This window comes from Adiantum capillus-veneris, chromosome 6, assembly GCF_014529385.1.
Source record: "Adiantum capillus-veneris isolate H3 chromosome 6, ASM1452938v2, whole genome shotgun sequence".
In the NCBI taxonomy this organism is placed as follows: domain Eukaryota; kingdom Viridiplantae; phylum Streptophyta; class Polypodiopsida; order Polypodiales; family Pteridaceae; genus Adiantum; species Adiantum capillus-veneris.
The window spans coordinates 55,319,144-55,338,799 of NC_140936.1; the positions used below are offsets into that span (position 1 = coordinate 55,319,144).

At 39.6% G+C, this 19,656-nt stretch overlaps 2 protein-coding genes and 1 long non-coding RNA gene across 8 annotated transcripts; 2 read left to right on the plus strand and 1 right to left on the minus strand.

Moving 5' to 3' along the window:
- Nucleotides 1–439: 439 nt before the first annotated feature.
- On the minus strand, nt 440–5,584 carry LOC147455538 (protein STRUBBELIG-RECEPTOR FAMILY 8-like). 6 transcript variants are annotated; one of them, XM_086514293.1, is made up of 16 exons: nt 5,451–5,584; nt 5,117–5,249; nt 4,949–5,020; nt 4,708–4,773; nt 4,537–4,614; nt 4,384–4,455; nt 3,888–3,959; nt 3,729–3,794; nt 3,562–3,627; nt 3,109–3,461; nt 2,577–2,824; nt 1,839–2,116; nt 1,624–1,759; nt 1,395–1,534; nt 1,150–1,306; nt 440–1,035 (listed from the first exon to the last, which is right to left on the minus strand). In XM_086514293.1, the coding sequence occupies exons 1-16, from the start codon at nt 5,548–5,550 to the stop codon at nt 919–921; spliced, it is 2,154 nt and encodes a 717-aa protein (XP_086370419.1). In that variant the 5' UTR covers nt 5,551–5,584; the 3' UTR covers nt 440–918. The 6 variants fall into 6 exon arrangements, with proteins under 6 accessions (XP_086370419.1, XP_086370418.1, XP_086370417.1 ...); XM_086514292.1 differs by having other exon boundaries at nt 1,839–2,110; nt 2,577–2,839; XM_086514291.1 differs by having other exon boundaries at nt 2,577–2,839.
- On the plus strand, nt 4,069–4,999 carry LOC147455539 (uncharacterized). Its single transcript, XR_015188380.1, has 3 exons — nt 4,069–4,436; nt 4,539–4,738; nt 4,861–4,999. It is a non-coding gene; the product is annotated as an uncharacterized LOC147455539 (long non-coding RNA).
- Nucleotides 5,585–5,868: 284 nt separating the features above from the next.
- Nucleotides 5,869–6,939, plus strand: LOC147455540 (uncharacterized). Its single transcript, XM_086514297.1, has one exon. It carries the CDS (start codon nt 5,869–5,871, stop codon nt 6,232–6,234), a length of 366 nt encoding a protein of 121 aa, XP_086370423.1. The 3' UTR covers nt 6,235–6,939.
- Nucleotides 6,940–19,656: the final 12,717 nt, after the last annotated feature.

Sequence of the window (19,656 nt, forward strand, 5' to 3'; positions counted from 1 at the left end):
ATCCTTCGGGAAAAAGGGCATCATTGTCGATGCTAAACCGTACAACGATGGTCGTCGCAGATGTAGTGTACTAAAAAACCTGCAATTAGATCATCATATCTCCCAAACCTTGAAAAATTTGCAAAAACTTTCTACAAATTTGTAGATTAAAAAAACCGTGGAGTATTGGGAGAGGTGTCTTCAAAATCTCATTTGGAGGAAACTCAAATCAAGCTTCAAAATACTACTGCTGTAACGACCTACATGGAGAACATTCTATCTCAAAATTGGTGAAGAAGTCCAACTACAAAGTTCAACAGCTCAGGGAATTTGTCTAAAATAAGCTATGCATAAGGGAAAAAATAGATCTACAAAATGAATTGGAGTTTTTTTGTGTAAATCTATCCACACATATACTCCCAAATGCTTTTGTGAGCCAAATGAAAGATCACACATGCTATGAGCTTAAATGAATCTCACTTAATGGTTCTCTACTTAGTCTATCCAGATACAAGTGATCTCACCAAGCTCCAATGGGTTTGAAATCCTTGATTATCAAACATAGGGGTTCAACCTTTAATGTATCATTTTAAGTTTTTTTTTTTTTGGTGTATTAGCAATGGCTACTATGACACATTTGGCTTTCCAAGGCCTCAGTGTTGTTTTATCCAAGGATCTTACAATATTTCTCATTTTCTATATATTTGTGAATGTTTAACATCTTTAGTTCTATTTTAATTGGTATAGCCCTAGGTAAAGTTGAAAAATTAAAAAACTAAGGTTTTCGTGTAGTGTAAGGAAGCGAAAGTTTGTTCCTGCAAATTCTGAGGTTTATGAAAACATTTCTGGGGTAGTTGAGGGCAATGGATTATGCCATCGTCTGTTCTGAATGTTGCGACACCCATAGGAGACGCCTTATTGGCGAAACAAAATTGTGGGTTACTCCGGGAGCTCATCAGCGTCTTCAGGCCTTCTTTTGCCAAGGCTGGCACCCTGCATCAATCGCACCAGCAACTGCACCACTTCTGACATCATTGGGCGGAATTCCGGCTCGGGCTGCCAAGCATGGCTTTCAGGTTCTCTCTCTCTCTCTCTCTCTCTCTCTCTCTCTCTCTCACACACACACACACACACACACACACACACACACACACACACACAGCTCTTTACCTGTATGCATAAAGATATAATGTCTGCAAATCGGGACAAAGACTTCGCTCGGTATTGTCCTTTGAGAGCTGTGTCCACCATGCTTGTAAGCGCATCTATATCATGTAGCTGGGGAGTTGCCCATCTCACCAAAGACTTCTCATTTCGTGGCTTTGTGCTTTTCGCAAGTAGTCAAAATGCAATTTGTTAGCCCATCTTAAGTTGCTAGAACACGTCGTTGCTAGAAGTTTCTTCCACTATCTTACCTGTCGAAAGGTATTCGACCCGTCAACAGCTCGAGCATAACAACACCGAATCCATATACATCAGTCTTGGTGGTATAAACTCCATACATGGCATGCTCAGGAGCATAGTAGCTAGATGACCCTGCCATGCGTGCAGATGCCTAGTAGCAGGAAAAACGATTTCTGTTTAGCTTGCAATTCGCATGATGAGCTCATTGGTGATGATGTTTTTGATAGATGAAGACCAGACCTGTCCTTCACATGGTTGCAGGAATGCTGCAATTCCACTGTCAGATAGGTGAGGCTTCAGCTCTTTGTCTAGTAGTATATTAATTGATTTGAAGTTTTTATGGACCACTGGAGGCCCGCAAACCTCATGCAAATACCTGCAAAATGTGAGACAACATCATGCAGTCAAGGGTTGGTCTTATCTCGAGACACACAATAACTTCGTTAGTTACGTACTCTAGAGCTCTCGCTGCACCAAGGGCTATCTTTATCCGAGCATTCCATGTGAGCTTCGTTCTTGTGTCATAGTCAGAGTGTAAGATGTCATGCAGCGTGCCTTTTTCAAAGTACTCATGAACAAGCAAACATTGTCCATGTTCTAGACAATAACCAACAAGCTGAGTGATGTTGGGATGATGGAGACGAGAGAGGCTGGAGATGAACTCTGTCATTTTCTCAGCATTTGGAAAAGTTGAATGGGATGTGTCCAATTTCTTTACAGCAACAGTCTGCATCTTTAGAAAGCAGAGTTTAGCACCTTGAGATTACTTTTTTGACAGGCATCATGAAATACAAATCTTGTGCTTCTGTTTCTGGCAGTAAAGTGCTCTAGCTTGGGTTTGAAGTAAGGGCACTCCTTTTAGATGATTTTCAAGTCTCTGCAGCAGGCAGTGCACATCTTCAGTTACAATGTCCTTGTACTGTTTGAGCAGCTGGCTTAGGACATCTTCGTGCTAGAGTTTTACAAATCCAGGGCTGAGCTGCGTTGGGACAGTCTCTATTGATACTTTTGAAACATTAAGCATTAATTAATGAAGACGAACAGCAGACTTGGGGCCAAGGTTTACTCCGAAATCCAACAGGAATTTTGCTTGATTTTCAGTGCTGTTCTGTAGTGTTTATTTTCCCCCTAGACCAAAAGCACTAATCCTTAATCTGTGTGATTTGTTGTTTGTTGTATGTGGTGCATCGTACCTGATCTTGTATGTTGGCTTTGTACACTGCTCCATAGGTGCCCTCTCCTAAAAAGTTTTCCTCACTGAAACTGCCCGTAGCAACTTGCAAGTCAGCAATTGAGTATGTTGTAGCAGTTTTTGAAGATCTGCTCTCAATTATTCTTGGAGATTTTGTTTGTAACTGCTCGCTGTTCTGCCTCTTGTTTAAATCTGCAGGTTGATGTTTGAGAGTTGTCTGTTGCATTGGAATTTCCAAATTGCTCTCCTCTGTATGACTTGAGACTATGGCAAAGAGTTACTTGTGGAATTGTAGCAAAATACCAATATGCACTTGTAAATGTGACACGTCAAAGGTGCATCTGTGAGAATTTGCTGACAATGCATAAGGCTTATCATTTGTGCATTCGGAGTTAGTAATATGTATGACTGAAGGTTGAAGGTAGTTCTCATTCATTTGAGTGTAGGAATGAAAATGGTGTACCCTGTTGACACTTGTCTCTAGTGTCTTTTTTACTTGCAGATAAAGTTTTGCTATTTTTCAAAAATCTTACCTCTCGCTGGTGGTGTGGAAAAGCTCTGGATTGCAATTGATGACACAGTTTGTTGGTTGGCCTTGTTTCCAAATCTTTCCTGAGGTTTGAAGCAGAAAATTATGATAATGAATGCCACAGTGCTAATTGCCAGGACACCTGCAATAGAAATTCCAGCAACTGCTCCAGTACTCAAACTTGAGCTTGAGCCACTCGGGCTTATGACACTGCCATCTGGGTTGGATTGTTGGTTTAAAACTCCAGCAGAAGATTCATTGTTATTAGTGGCCGTGTCATCTGGTGCTTGTGTGGGTGGAGTCACCACAAATGGAGGAGCAGGAACTGGACCTATGTTGAATTTGTTGCCGGTCAACCTGCAGTGAGTTATAGTGGACATTTGTGTTTGGATGACATGGTAAAAGCCTAGGTCCCACAAAATTGAAAGATTTTGAGGTGCAAGTAACAGATGTATACTTTAAGTCTGGAATGGAGTTGAAGGTGGAGGGAATCCAGCCAGTGAATTGATTGTTCTCCAGATTCCTGATTCCAATTTGGAACATCTTGTTAAGACTGAGTTGTGTTATGGCCACCAGTTAAAAAAGCAGAGTAGCTATAAGCAGGAGTGATTGCTTATAACTCACAAGTCCTGTAATGGCAGGTTCGCCAAGACATCTACATCTCCTGAGAGTGCATTATTCTGCAAATACCTGCCACACACCATCAGATGAACTGTCCAGTTGTGTTAAAACATTTGGTTGTTCAAATAGTCATTTCATGCAAAACGAGGTGGAGCTGCATACATAACCGATACAACTGTTAGGTTTGAGAAAGAATGAGGAAGCTCTCCACTAAAGATGTTGAAAGATAGATCTCTGCACACACCAATTTTGATCAGTAAGGTTGACTTCCTGTCTACCTCTTTGCTGTACATAGCAACTTGAGATCGTGTGCCCCTTCTATACCTTGACATACAGTAAATTTCTTTTTTGGGGCCCAAGATAGAGTCTCTAATTATATTTAAAAACGTTTAAAGATTTCCGAGCCAACAGTACTGCAATTAATTATTGATTGGGCATCCTTGGTATTGACAGCTAGGATGAGGTTGCAGCTGGCTAGTTTATAAGAAGGTTATGTATCTTCCTTCTCTTTAAGGAGGTTTCATTTTCCATTGGGAGTGAATTCAGTGTTGGTTAAAGCGCTGCGTTGCTGTTTTCCTCTAACTACACAATTGGCCACGTCAGCTTGTGCTTCTATTATTGTTTCTTTGGTGCATAAACAGTTGCAATGCCAACTCACAATGTGATCAAGTTGTGGAAATGCCAAAATACATCATTGATTTTTCCAGAAAGGTGGTTATTGCTCATGTTCCTGCAATTTTAAAAATTAGCTGGTTTTCATCCTTTGTTCAGACTTTATTCATGACAAGTCAATTTTCTATCAATGCATTACAGGGAAGTGAGATTAGTCATGCTCATGAATGAGAATGGGAAGCCTCCAGAGCCAGAAAAGTTGTTGCTGCCAAGGTTCCTGTGTATAGAAAGTGAAGGAGCTTCAATGGGAGCCACTAAAGAATTTATACAGGCTTTTTGGATAGAGGAAACCATTCAAGGTTAAACTTACAGCTGTTGCACATTTGGAGGAAATTGGTAAGGTAAACCCCCAGAGAGTTGGTTATTGCTCAAATCCCTGAAAAGGCAATCAGACTACTTAATAAGAAGATATTAAGAATGATTTCCAATAAAGAACCTGAATACTTAACAATGGCAATTTCAGACTTGAAGAAACATTCAAGCGGAAGTAAGAAACATTAATGAAAGTCAAATTCAATTTCATTAGTCTAGCAACTGGAATCAGAACTTACAGAATAGTCACGGATGTGAGCTGGTCGAGCCTGTAGCCAAGGCTGCCTGTGAGGTTTAAACCAGAGAGATGGCTGTAAAAGATCACACAGACGGTTGACACGAGCATGAACAGAAGATGGTAAAACTTACTGAAACTTCATGCTGTTCTTGAATTTTGAAGCACATACATTTCTGTCACAGCTTGGTTTAAGCATGTGACACCCTCCCATGCGTCACTGCAAGGGTCAGTGCCGTTTGAACTCCAATGCTTCAACGTGCTTGCTGAATTCAAGCTGATGAAGAGATTCTGCAGAGCGGAAACTGCAAGAACCATCTAACATTTATGACTAGAAGACTCCAAGCAACAGTCTTTTTATTGGAGTGCAATTTATTTGTACCAAAGTTTTAAGGTTTGTACTCTGTTTCTTGTTACTTATGCTGTGTGTGTGTGTGTGTGTGTGTGTGTGTGTGTGTGAGAGAGAGAGAGAGAGAGAGAGAGAGAGAGAGAGAGAGAGGAGTTACCATCCGGTTGGTTGGTGGTGGCATGCAGAGAATCCAACAGCTTGTTGAACAGAATAACAAAAAGGAAAACCTCAGCTTTACATGTAATTGTAAGGGCCATTCTTCTATTCTCTTTAGCCGATAAAACAGAAAGGCTCGGAGCAAAAATGTAGAATAGTAGCGTTTGATTTCATGAAGGAACCAGCAAGAACATTGCAGAACAGGTGCATCTTCTTCGTGTACTAGAAGCGTTGTCCACGACTCTGCAGAATACTTTGCAAACGCTCAGCTGCTCTCTCCTCCTACTCTCGTGTTTCCTAACTGCTTGCAGAAAATTCCAGCCTGGTTTTCCTGAGCTTATGAAGTCTCGATTCGTTCTTGACACCTCCGACCTCTCAAAGAGATCAAACACCAAAAGAAGAACGGAAGGCGGTCTCAAATGCTGTTTAGACTAGAGAAAGATACTTGCGAGACTGTCGATTATTGTCATAGGGACGTATGTATGCTGAGACGCAGGGCCAACTTTGCAGAAGATTTGGCTGTGGCGATGGCAGAGGGAGCAGTCAGCGGAAAGCAAAGAGCTTTCTGCAGGCGTCTTGCACGTAAGGTGAGAAAGGAGGAGGAAAAAGATAAGAGGCACCTGCGGCATGATACGAAAGGTAAAAGAATAGACGGTAAAGTTACCTGCAACCAGAAAGGTTGGGCTATGGACGCAACAAAGGGGGATTGCGGGCAGAGGAGTTTCTGCTTCACGAATGGCGTAGAAGCAAGCTTGCGAGGTTGGCGATGGCGGGAAGAGAGGTGAAGGCGGAGGTGTTTCTGCAGCAAAGCTTGATGAATGGAATGGCGAAGGGGGGGAGGGGGGCTCTCATGAGCTACACTTCTCTCTCGACCGTAAGGCAGTGGGGTTGGGGGTGGTGGTGGGAAACTGTTTGTTTCCTACATACTACTCCCATCATAGCCGTAACCATTTTTTACACATTAATATCTGTCAAATTGTTGCTACAAAATCCCTTCCATCACTTTACCTTTCTTCCTTTCAGCCTTTCCCACTTTAAAATTCAATAAAATTTCTATTTCTAGACTAGCCTACACTTTGAGTTAAGGTGAAGGTTGCTACTCACTCCAAGCATCTGTGTACACATCTAATGATTCCTCTCCCTCTCTACCCCACCCACACACCCCACCCCACCCCCACCGTACTTTGCTTAAGAGGGATTCTTTGCTTATTTTGTCGCAGATGCTAGGTTAAAATTCTTTAGCATTAGGTCCAACCTAGCTTGGTTGGTTGAGTACTTTTCTTTCGTAACCCCGTTCATGGGTTTGAGTGCAGCGAGACGACCTTGGTAGTTGCTCACGCATGCTCTCTTGTAATATCACGAGCGGGAATGCCCATATTGCTACAAAAAAATTTCTTTAGCATTAGTATTCTGTCCTTACTACACCATGTGGCTAAGCTTGACATTCTTTGCTTGGTGCATATTGAGGCTTCACCTTCAAGGTGATAGGAAGCAATCTTCAACACTACTTATTCTCGCTTCCAAATAGTATCAAGTGGTAAAGAGGAACCATTTTGTGGAATAAAGAACATCAAGTGTGGTTGTGAAGCATCTAGCTTGCTAATGGTGGCCTTAAATTTCAAGAACATTGAGGTATGTGAAGCGTACAAGTGTTTGAAAAAATTGATAATCCAGGTTTTATTATTTGGGAACACTGTTTATACGGTAGCATCACTCGAGTTCTTTAAAAGCTTAACGAACTTTGCCCATTGGAAGCGTAGGGCGGTCACTCTTCAGAACATGTACCATATCACATGGGTTATTGGAGAGGATTATATCTACTATAAATTTGTATACTTTAGAGGAGGGTTACGGTTTTTAAAAGACACCCATAGTGTAAATATATCGTGTAAATAAGGGTACTATCAATAGTCTCTTGAAGGCACTTGATAAAGGGAACTTTTGATGAGTGACCACTTGAAGCCTAGAACAAACAAACTACTAGGGTTGTGTGAGACAAATGACTTGTGTGTTCACTATATTATGAACATGCAAGCATCTAGTCCTATATTGGATTGCATAAGGTGTGCTTAGTAAAGTCGCATTTTGGATGCAATTGTGGACCATTGGATAAAGCTTGCTGATTAGTGCCACATGGTAAGCTAATGGTATCTCTTACTATTTCTTGTAGCCTCTTGTGAGAGGGTGTTGACATTTACGTGCCTAGGGTTTTTGAAGAGCGGCATTGAATATTGGGTCACACACAATCTTTCTCATCTTCTTTCACTTTGTTTTTTTAATCAATTTCTTACAATGCTTCCAAACAGTTTTTTATTCATTAATTTTTATGCTAAATAGGTCATTTTAGTAATTTGGTACACTTATTTTCGAAAAAAACATAATACTTCAATATGATAGCAATTGTTTTTAAAATACAGGAGTTAGGTAGATATTTGATATTTTATTATTTCCTATACAGATGGGACATATCTTTTAGTGTGAAGCATTGAAATCTCTTTTTATTTTAGTTTGTGAAAAGGTCCCTTCATTTCATGCCCTTCAAGTACTTGATTTCCTTTTCTTTTTAATGTTTTAGAATGTCCAAGTGAACCTTCACCTTGTTTATCTTTTTAGAGAAACATACTTTTTAAATTTGCGATTTTCAATAATTATAGTCAAGGATAGTGAAAGTCCACAACAGCCTTCCTACAAACACAAAGCAGATTGCCATGAAAAATAAAAATGAAATGTAAATAAAATGAGGGAAAGGAAGCATCATATAATAGGATTAAACTCAAATGGAGTTTCAATCCAACATAAAAATGGATCAATAATGGGAGAAAATGTTAGACTAGAGTGGTTCTCGACTCTAAATAAAAGAAAAATACTAGCTATGTTGTATTATTTGTCTCAAATTACCATTCAGTCAAATAATCCCATATAATTTACATAAATTTGAATAATATGAGGACAGTCAATCAAGTTGACCAAACTTTGGATAAAATAAGATTTGATCAAATGCTATATAATCAACATTTTGATAATATCTCTCTTTTAAAATTTTATTCTACATTTCGTGTGCAATATTTATTATGATGGATTTATATCTGTTGGTTTATCTATTTATCTCTTATCGTTCTTTTGCTTATATATCCATCTATTTATATCTCCCTCAATCTTTAGCATCTCTTTATTTATCTGCCTGTCTTTTTGTTTATTATCTATGCGTGTCTTTTTTCATCTATCTATTCATCAATAAAGCCTAGGCAACACTAAACTACAGCATTTTTTGCTTTATATCTATCTATGAGTTTGTCTACTTATTTTTTGATTTGCTATTCAACTTATCTATCTATATTGCTACGTCTTTAAACTTTCACATATCTTGTCTTGGTATTTATGAAGTATTTATGTTTCTTGTTTATCCATCCATTTCAACCTACTTTCATTAGTACGTACATGTCTATACAAATTAGATTCTTTCTATATATACCTAAAGCCTATCTATCTATCTTTTATTTATTTTCATATATCTTTTCTTGATATTTATGAACTATTTATGTTTTTTGTTTATCTATCCATTTCAACCTATCTTAAAGATTATTGCAACATATCTTTCTTTTTCTCATGCAAGGGTTGTCACAGTTGCATGCGTGTTGCAATGAAGCCCCACTCTAATGTGTCGTAAAAAATAATTGCCATTGAAGAGTCTCAACATTAAAGGACACGAAGCTTTTAACAAAGATGGAGCGGTGGGATCAATGGCAAGCAAACTAGGAGGCGGAGATCAAGGCACGCACAGCCCTTGATTTCAAGGGTAAATTAGGACAAAATATAGTACACTTGGACAAGCGGGGAGTCTGTCCAAGTTTATTTATCATTTTATGCTTTGTCCACATGTCAACGTGTCCGTCGTGGGCATAGTGGTTAGTGCATTGGGCTCTCACGACGGTGGTGAGGGTTCGAGTCCCCTTGCTTGCGATGGCCATCTATTTTTTTCCACCCTCCATTCGCTTTGAGAATCCCCCTTTCGACCCCCACCGCGGATCCCATCTCTTTCCATCCATGCCCTTTAGGTGTTGAGGATTGAAGAGGACAATGGTAGTTATTTGTGCGTCCACTAGAAAGGAAACTCACTAGCTTACTAGGAAAGTAACTCAAAATTGTAATAGACACCATCCAGTATATTTCCACATATTTTTGCATGATCATTTCATGCAAATCAATTTTCACCCTAGGCATAAATTTTATGTACGGTATATAAGCATAATTACCCAAAGTTATAGTCACATCAAAAGGAGGGGAAAAAAATTACGTATGCGCAAAAATGAGATGTCGACCTCTAAGCAGGCAGGCAAGGTCTAAAAGTGCACATGAATCTGATGAAGTGCATACTTACCTCTTTGACAACTAACTTAAATTTAGCTATTAAACTCATAATGTTTAACCACTACTTGATATAATTTATATTATTTGACGCTAAAAAATCTTGATGATTATATTTTATTTTTTGTTTATAAAAGCTCACCCTAAAGGAGCATTGCTGAGTGAGCCACAAGACTAAAGAACACGAGGTCTTTAACGAAGACCTCGTCATGAGATTGACGGCAGAGGTGACACGCACGCATCTCGAGGGCGATCGACAGTCAACAAAAATGCAGGGTCAACGTTCGGCTGACGACTCGAACTCACAACTTGAGCCATGGCAACGAGATGAGATAACCACGCAGGTGTGTGCATTTTGTTGCCATCAAGGCACAAAATAAACCCTATATGGTAAACTCACGCAGACAAAAGTAAACTCGGACACGTCCGTTTAAAATCGGACGGCCGAGCTTACCTCTGCTTTTGTGCGCACACTCCCTTGCCATGGATCCCATGATAGGGTCTTCATTAAAGACCCCTTGTTACTTAGTCCTGAGGCTGAGTGAGAAGGAGCCTATACTAGCCACTTCTAGTTGTGAGGTTGAGCATAGGAAACTGTCACAACTACTATTAAGTGCTTTTGGCTCATACTCCTTTTCATTGATTTGGTTATTGGACAACTAATATAGTTTGCCACCACTATCTTCATTAATAGAGCGAGAGTGCTTTGGCAAGGAGCCAATGCTCCATGCTTGCACAAAGCACATCAAGGTCCATTATTATTATGCCAATGAAAGACTCTCTGTCAGAGAGGTCAGCTTGGCTTAGGTACATGCGTAGAACAACCCTAGTGATATTTTTACAAAAGGCCAAAAGGCCATGTCATGTTCACCGTACCACTCCCAAGGGGGGACTTGTTATCATAGTATGGTAGTGATGTGTGTGGACATACTTAGGACTATAAGGGCTCTTTTTTCACTCACTTTAAGGTTTTTAACCCTTGGCTTGTATATTTGCCCATCATTCTAGGGAAAACCTTAATTTGCATTGGACACTGGATAATAGTGTTGGGGTAAAGACATTGCACCTTTGCCACCATGTGTACATACACTAACCTTATTCTTGATATATCAAAGAATAAGGAGCTCCTCTCTCACTTCTTGGAGGTTGCTCCACCCACACAACACGGTCTTGTTTCTCCCCTTCCTCACACAGACCGCACCGCGCACACAAGCACTCGCGCGACGAGTGCACTCACAAGTGGTATCAGAGCTACGGTGGGGTAGATCCGGGCCTCACGGTGAGCTCGTTAGTTATGGCATCGGCCATGTGAGCTTGAGGATCGAGCTCAGACTAGATCCGGCAAAGAGAAGGTGTATCGGAGGAAACTCGACAGAGTTTGGCTTCCTCAACATGTGCAGCCCTGCTTGAGATTCAAGGGAACCCTGAGAGGTAGCTTGGCATCTCTACAAAAATAGGGGATCTTGGAGAATCTGGAGAGTATCGAGCATGGAGAAGGATCTTTGTGCAGAAGATCTCTAAACTTGAAGGCATTAGATTTTTTTTTCGTGTTGTGGCTATGTGTGAACACACACACACACACACACACACACACACACACACACACCGTACGGTGTACCACCCCCTCCCAAGGGGGGGACTTGTTAGCTTAGGTACATGCGTAGAACAACCCTAGTGATCTTTTTACAAAAGGCCAGAAGGCCATGTTATGTTCACCGTGGGAAACTTGTTATCATATTATGGTACTAGTGTGTGGACACACTTAGGACTATTAGGGCTCTTTTTTACCTGAATTGCATGTTTTTAACCCTTGGCTTGCATATTTGCCCATCATTCTAGTGAAAACCTTAATTTGCATCGGACACTCAATAATATTGTTGGGGTAAAGACATTGCACCTTTGCTTAGGGCCGCATGTCCAGTGCGTGACCGTCCCACTGTATGTACATACACTAACCTTATTCTTGATATATCAAAGAATAAGGAGATCCTCTCTCACTTCTTGGAGGTTGCTCCACCCACACAACACGGTCTTACTTTTGATCCCCTTCCCCGCATGCACTGCACCGCACCGCACCGCACACACACATTTGAAAAAAAAACTTGAACAGTACCAAGGCTTTTATAGCCGCTCTTGTATCCCAACTCAGCGTCTTAATGAGAGTTTACCCTCCTACTGTACCACTCGATCGCCCCTTCACTTACCTCTACAATCTAAGTAATGCTCTCAGGCGGCTGGAGCCTCGAGTCCCCTGGCGCACTATATGTCTCTGGACTTGGACCGGCTATGGTAACTATGTAATAAGGGGCTCCCGCCACTCCTTCACCCGCCTGTTCCTGAGGGTCTGCACACTATTGGCTTCTGGTTTTCTCTCTCTAAGGTATTGCACAAGCATTGCTAAAGCTATCTCCCTACTAACCTTACACTTCATAGCTGGTTGCCTTGGGTAATGATTTGATCCTTGAGGCATGAATGGTGGGATCCTCTCCGCTTTGGTTTAATGCTGCTACATACCTCAAACAATATAAAAGGTGAGGGATGCCTTTCCTCTCACTTAGCCTTGGCATATTTGCGTGTGTGTGTTTTGGAAAAATGAGTGAGTGTAGTGAAAGATTACTGCTGCACTGTCAGTATCAGTATCAGTATCAGTATCAGTATCAGTACCAGCACCAGTACCAGTACCAGTATAGTCTAGTAGTAAGTAAGTACCAGTACCAGTACCAGTATATACAGTACTAGTACTACCAGTCTAATATAATAGTATCAGCCAATAGTAGTAGTGCCAGTACCAGTACTACCAGTACCAATACCCTGTGTATGTGTCTCAGTACCAGTACCAGTACCAGTAAAACACCAGTATCAATCACAATATATTTTAGTATTACCAGTAAGTACTAGTACTCGTACCACTATATACAGTACCAGCACAATACCGGTCAAGTATAGCAGTATAGCAGTATCAGTACCAGTAGTAGTACCAATACCAGTACTGTGTGTGTGTGTGTGTGTGTGTGCGCGCACGCGTGCGTGCGTACGTGATTGTGTGTGTGTGTGTGTGTGTGTGTGTGTGTGTTTGTCATTCACAGCCTATCAATGATATATTTTATGCTTTTGCTCTTGATCCCAAAGGAATCCTCATATGTGCAGTTTGTTTAAAAGTAACCCGTTCCTAAAATCATCAGAAGAGAACTTGGCTAACTCCCCTTTGTTAGCAAGTTGAGCTAAAGCATAATGGAGTTAATTCAACATAAAATAGCCGTCACAGGTTGGTGCCATATTCATGATGATAAGTGGGTTTTTCTTTTTTACACTATCGTTTGTTTTGGTATTCCCTGCAATTCGCAAATGATAAATTTTTTTAAAACGTAGTTGATGTGTGCATTGGGGTATAGATTGAGCAATTGCAGCTCGATCCCCCTTGGTTTGATGACGAGCAATGCTTTTTGAGTTATATGATGGATTGTGTGGCCCTAAAATTGCCATCTGTTTGTTTCGGTGGCTATTTTGCATGTCAAAATAGATGCTTTTTGAAAAATCTCATGCCATTTGATATGCTAAGAATTGCTTGACATATTTTATAGTTGTACCCTAAAAGTTATGAGAAATTATGGTCTCTATGCACAAAGCATAGGTAACGGGCATGGTAAATTGCCTATCGTAGATGTTGTCTACTATGCCTATCAATTATAAACCCTGGTTCTCACTCTCATGAAGGGTGTATAGCGGACATTGTTCACAAAAAATTGGCCATCAATATATTTGTAAAGTGCAAAAATAGGAAATTCCCGCCTAGTTTGGAGGGCCATCTTGATGAAAACCGGCTAAATTTAGAGGATTTTAATGTAAAAACTAGTTAAAAACCCAAAAACTTTCACTAAAATCGAGAGATTTCCAATATTCTCCTTCTTTTCATTGGTTGCTAAAATAGTTTTTGAAGAACATTGGTCGCGTACTTGATATTATTGGCTTAAGGTGATATGGGTTGGCCCACTACCATTTTGGGTTTTTTAGCAAGCGGTCTTCATATGGAGCAATCGAAATGCACATATGGTGCTTTATTGTTTGTTGATAGATACATAATGTTGCATCTCCTAGGGCACTTATACTAATCTCTCAAAACTTGGGCAATAAACTGACGTCTTATATTGTTATCTGCACCAACATAGTAATTAGGACATAAAGCACTTAGAAAACTTACTTTATGTTCCTACATATAGAAAAGTACTTTTTTGCCTTTACTTGCTTACTCAGAGTATATCTTGTTGACTACTATAGTTAGGAATAAACCAAAGTGATTTTCTTTGACTAAAAAATACTTTATATGGTTCCTTTTAGGCCATATTATTCTCAGAAGATGGAGTTACTATGATTTCCCAATATGTAGCGCAACTCCCTGTTTTTGTTTTTATTTAAAAATTGTGTAGACTTAACCCAACTTTTATTATCACTCCGGCTACCATTGTTGTCCCACAAACAAGTGGCCTATTCTGTAGAGACAATGCTGCTCTAGAGGCTGTTAAAGAATTCCAAAGCAATCTTCGTACCCTCAGTGACTCTACCCTCCTTGAAATTGTTCCTAAAGTCTCTAAAGTCTTCCTTTTCTTGCCAGTCAGGTAGATTGAAGCGGAGTCTTTTGCAGTAGACCATCAATTATGGATTCTCCCCAACAAAGCCTTTTCAACACCTATACTAAGTATTCGGGGGGTTTACCGTTTAATACCCCCTATATAACATGCGTTCGCGAGGTATTAAAAAAACTCCTCTTTTAACATGTCTGGATGAATAAAATGACCCCTTATTTTAGGATTTTTTTTCCCAGAATTGAATATAGAACCCCCTTATTTTAATATATTTTTGTTAAATTGTCTAAAATTTTTGCATTTCAAAACCCCTCCTTTTGAACTCACGTTATACATTAACATGATTACATAGTGCACCCCCAAGACTAAGTGAAACATGGGTTTATCTAGCCAATCTTCTGGCATCTATCGTGGAAGATTGCAGACTCAAAGTACTAAAAGGTGGACAATTTTGAATAAAGGGGAACTCATCAAAGCTCCTTTAACCTCAACTTTATTGATATCATACTAAATGTTCCATGACGGCTTGTACATCCACAATAAAGGGAATATGGAGTTTGCCAAAAGCAACCCCGACTTCTACACTGAGTCTATTTGGAATATCTTTTGACTTACATAAAGTGTGCCTATAAATTCCTTGACCCTAACACTAGTCTTGTAAACAATCATCCACTTTTGTGGCTTTTTGAGACTTTTGTAAAAAATTTGTTAACACTATTGGTTTCAGGGAATTATGACCAACTCAATATGAGTTGATAAAAAATAGTACAGAGCTAAATGAAAGTCTAAAGGTGTCTTTCCATTGCCATCTTCTACAACTAACTTGTGCGGATGGACAAAAATTATCTATTTTCTTTTGAAAGTAAATCAAATCATTGTTAAGCAGGCCCAAACTTCTTTGAAAAATCCCTCAATAGATATGTGATAGATGTAGCAAGCTTTTTTAACCCGTATACAAAGACTGCCAACATTTTTTACTTCTCCAAGTTAAGTGTTGAAGTGCAGTTTTTCGTAAAATTTACTAATTTTAAAAAAGTAATTTTAATTTTATTTTTGAGCTTTTCATGTTAATTGTGTATTTAGAAACATTTTCATATCTTGAACCCATAATTAAGAAGTTTCATGAAATTTTGATGTCATATACAAAAGTTATGTTTCATTTACTAGAATCCTGATGTGAGCCATTTTTGTGGCTTCAGCCAATTTTGTGGTTCGTTACAAGTCTAGTGCTAAGGCTTCCTGTGAATCCATCGGTATGTGGTTTGATCATGCAATTTGGTACATTCTCAACCATTTGGAACATTTGTTTCCAAAAAAACCAATTGATTTCCATTTAATGTTAATTTTCTCTTGGCTAGGTGGGCAAGCTTAGTCCCTTGTAGTCGCACAAATTGCTTTCAATGCCTTTAGAAACCTGATGCTAGACATTCTTAAGGAACTAAAATCTGAAGAGCTTGGCACTTATCTCACCACATATGCCAACTATAAGGGAGTCAAGATTTCCACTGGACTGCTCAAACCTTGTATCAAAGATGATGACTCTCCATCTCTCAAAAGGCCCAACTATCTGACCACCCCTAATAACTCTTTTACGTCATTTTTAACACCTAGCTATTTGACTAGGTATAATAGGGGTAAATCTTGTAGTTTTACAAGGGGCACAAGGAGAAACACCCCTATTCGACATCTCCTTGACTTATAGCTTATTTGGATATGCAGATGATCTCAGGACCTTGCGGGAGAAAAACCATTGCCAGCCAGACTTCTGCAGACCAAAGGAAAAAACCCAGTGGGATATGCTTATTTTTGGAATACTTAGTAGCATATGTCAAGGATAGGTGCTCTCATCTTACTATGAATTGTGAGTGAGTGTTTGACTCTATGTCACTCCACCATGATTAAGTTAATAGACTTTTACACTTATGCTCATCTTTTCCAGCATGAGTGACTCGACTTAACTTAGTTAATCTACATGCAATAGGATCCGTTGTAGTGATAGGCGAGCGTGCGTATCCACGCTAGAGCTTGTATGTAAATCCCATAGACAACTTTGTATGGTCTGCAAAAGTCCTCTATGCATCATGCTAATATCAATCACCGTACGATTGACAATCCTTGCTACAAATGCTCCCATTGTAGCTGCTAAAATCGACACTAGTAGGTCATACATGAGACGCTCGAATGTTGATCAAATCTACGCAAAAGCCTCCCCTACGCTATCTGCATGTACTACATCATGAGTGCATCATTAATACTGATTGCATATGGATGTGTCAACGTTGACACTGGGATGGCTACACCCCTCTCACCCATAGACAAAACTGTGCGTCATGGCACAAACTCATCAGCCTCTAGTATGAGCATATCAAAGAACTCCATGTCCATAATCTCTACCCGTGTCTGTAAGGAGTAAAACCGCTCTACCTCTGCCTGCACAGACTCCAATAACACTTGCTATGTCTCACTAGAGCACTGCCACTCTATCTATGTCTCTACAGAGTCTACTGCCACTTCTGCACAACTAAATGCTCTATCTCTTGAACATGGTGGAGCTCACCTACAAAGGAGACGCGTCTTGTCTCTTGCTCAAAGCATGATAGCAACAAAACCAAGACCATGCCGTATTGAAACTCATATACATGCATAGGATATACCAAGCCATTGTAGTGTCAAGAAGTGTGGAGTGCGGCAAGGAAAGTGTCAGGCCTCTGACTGTGAGGATTCGTAGAAAAATCAAGTGAGTTGTGGAAGATTTGAAGCTAAAAACAAACAAAAAAAGAGAAAAAACCAGCCATGAAAGCTTCACTTTGAAAAAGAACCAAGATCAACAAGACTCTTGTGTGTGTGATTATTTGGTGTACCTTCGCTCCCAATTGCACAGTTGCAGTGCTCTTTCGCCCTGATAAAAACCCTAAACAAATGCCTCAATTCTCCATTGTAGCCATTTAATAAATATTTAATACTTCATTAGAAAATCCTAAGTAAGTATTTGAAGAGGGGAAACCTTAAATGGTGGCCTCACAACCTTGAATATAGGATTGGAATAGCACGGGACTGCATTAGCACACTATAGATGTAGGCTAAGTATCCCTTCACATAGGAGCACAAAGTGATGATATCTTCCTTCTAAATGTTCCTTCATCCCTCAATAGTCACGGAACCATGAGTGATGTGGCATTTTGAGCCATTTTTGACCATTTAAAACTATTTTATAACCATTTTTGGCCCAAAAATGTTCTTTTTTTGCTTGTTAAAAGCCCAAACAAGTTGGGAGGAATCCCTATAATTGTGGAAAAATACCATTGGGATCAAAGTTTCATCTTAAACTTATTTTTCCACTTGGAAAGCACTCTAGATGCATCTCTTATGCTAGCGCATGAAACTTTCTACTTTTGGCCGAGATTGTCCGGATTGAACTTTCTAGGCAAAAGAAGCGTGCCACTTCGAAACACTTGAAAGTTGTACATTTCTAAATCAAATTAGGCATATGTTAATGTGATAAAACATGCACCAATGCCACGTACAGGGCCTCTTCTTTCGAGCAAGGTATGTACACGACTGCAACCATGGCATCTGTTTTTGCATGTATGACACTATGTACATTATAGCACTTGGTCCCACATAACAAAGCATTAAGAACGAGGTAGATATATTTAGCTTCACATTATGCACATGCCACGACATGACATCCACCCCCTCTAAACCTGCACATCCTTCGGCATGTGCCACACATATCTTTTGCAGGTTCATTTTTCATTTAAGTCAACATACATGTCAATTTCATCATCACTTTCAATGAATTCTAAAGCATTGTCCTCTCTTTTATTCATAGGGAAGTCCTTATTTGGACTTCCCTATGAATAAAAGGGATATGTATCATCTCTTCTTTTGAACACTTTGATTATTTTCCCTGTAATGGGAATCTTCATTTCCGTCCCATCCAGCTCATGCAAGGTGTAAGTTGCATTCCCATGTACATGCTTAACCACATAAGAACCAAGCCTTATTTTAGAAAGATTTCTTATTGTTGAATGTTGTTTGTCAAGACTACTATCATACAACAACACACCCAATCACCTTCCTCAATAGCTTTAGGTATGAGCCTGTACCTCTTATCAAATCGGTCATTCTTTAACCTTGCCTCTTTTAATCGTGCTATTGTAATCTCAATATCTTGAGGCTTTCTTTCTAATGTTGTATACGCAAAGCAAGAAGGTCTTCTCTATTCATTCCATCTTCCCAAGGTAATACATTCCATGTGGGAATTACATCCTTAATTAGCATTACAGGTTTCTGACCATGCATATACGCAAATGGCATATAACCAGTAACTAAGATATGAGCTGTATGATTAACCGATAAAGAATAAGGAAATAGCTTAGGCTACTCTCCCAATTTCCTTACAAGTCTTAGCCAAAGCTTTAATGATAGGAGGATTCCCATGCTTTGATTTACCATTCCCTTCAGGATTGTATGCAATAGTGATAGCGAGTTTAATGCCCAACCTAGAGAAAAACTCCCTGGCTTTGTCAACATCCAACTCATCCATGTGAGCTGTTATTTTCCCAACACATCCATAAAGGCTAATCACATCATCTAAGAGGAACTTACATATCCCTTCTGTGCTTTTTGTTCTTAGAGGACAACCTTCAACATGGTTAGTTAAATCTTCTTGTGCAAGCACTATGTATCTCATTTCTACAAGCCCAATGGCATTGTAACTAGATCTACTACCCACTTATAATGCATAGCTAGTGGGTATGTAGGGTGCAACCCATCACAATGACGTATATTAGAATACATTTGATAGGTTACATATCGCTTACCATCTTCATCATCTTGGCCAATCACCCATCCGATTCCTATGGGGCTAGTATCCACTATCACAATCACATGTCTTGCACATTCATAGTTTACTTCCTCAAAGTCGGCAACATAAGCAACAACTTCTTTAATTTCCTCATAGCATGTGTATGCATTTCTTCTCATTGGAATTTTTTGTTCTTTCTGAAGAGTTGATACAAAGGTTCTACCACATGTGCATAATGTGGAATCTAGATAATAACCCAAGAACCTTCGAACTTCAATCACACTAATACATATATCTTTCATTCTTTGAATCACATCCATCTTTTTTAGACAACGTCTTCTACCATATGGCCCACACATATGTCCCACAATAAGAACTTCATTCACACCAAACACTGACTTTTGCCCAAACAAGGTAAGGTTCACTTCTTCCAGCCTTGACAAGATCTTGTC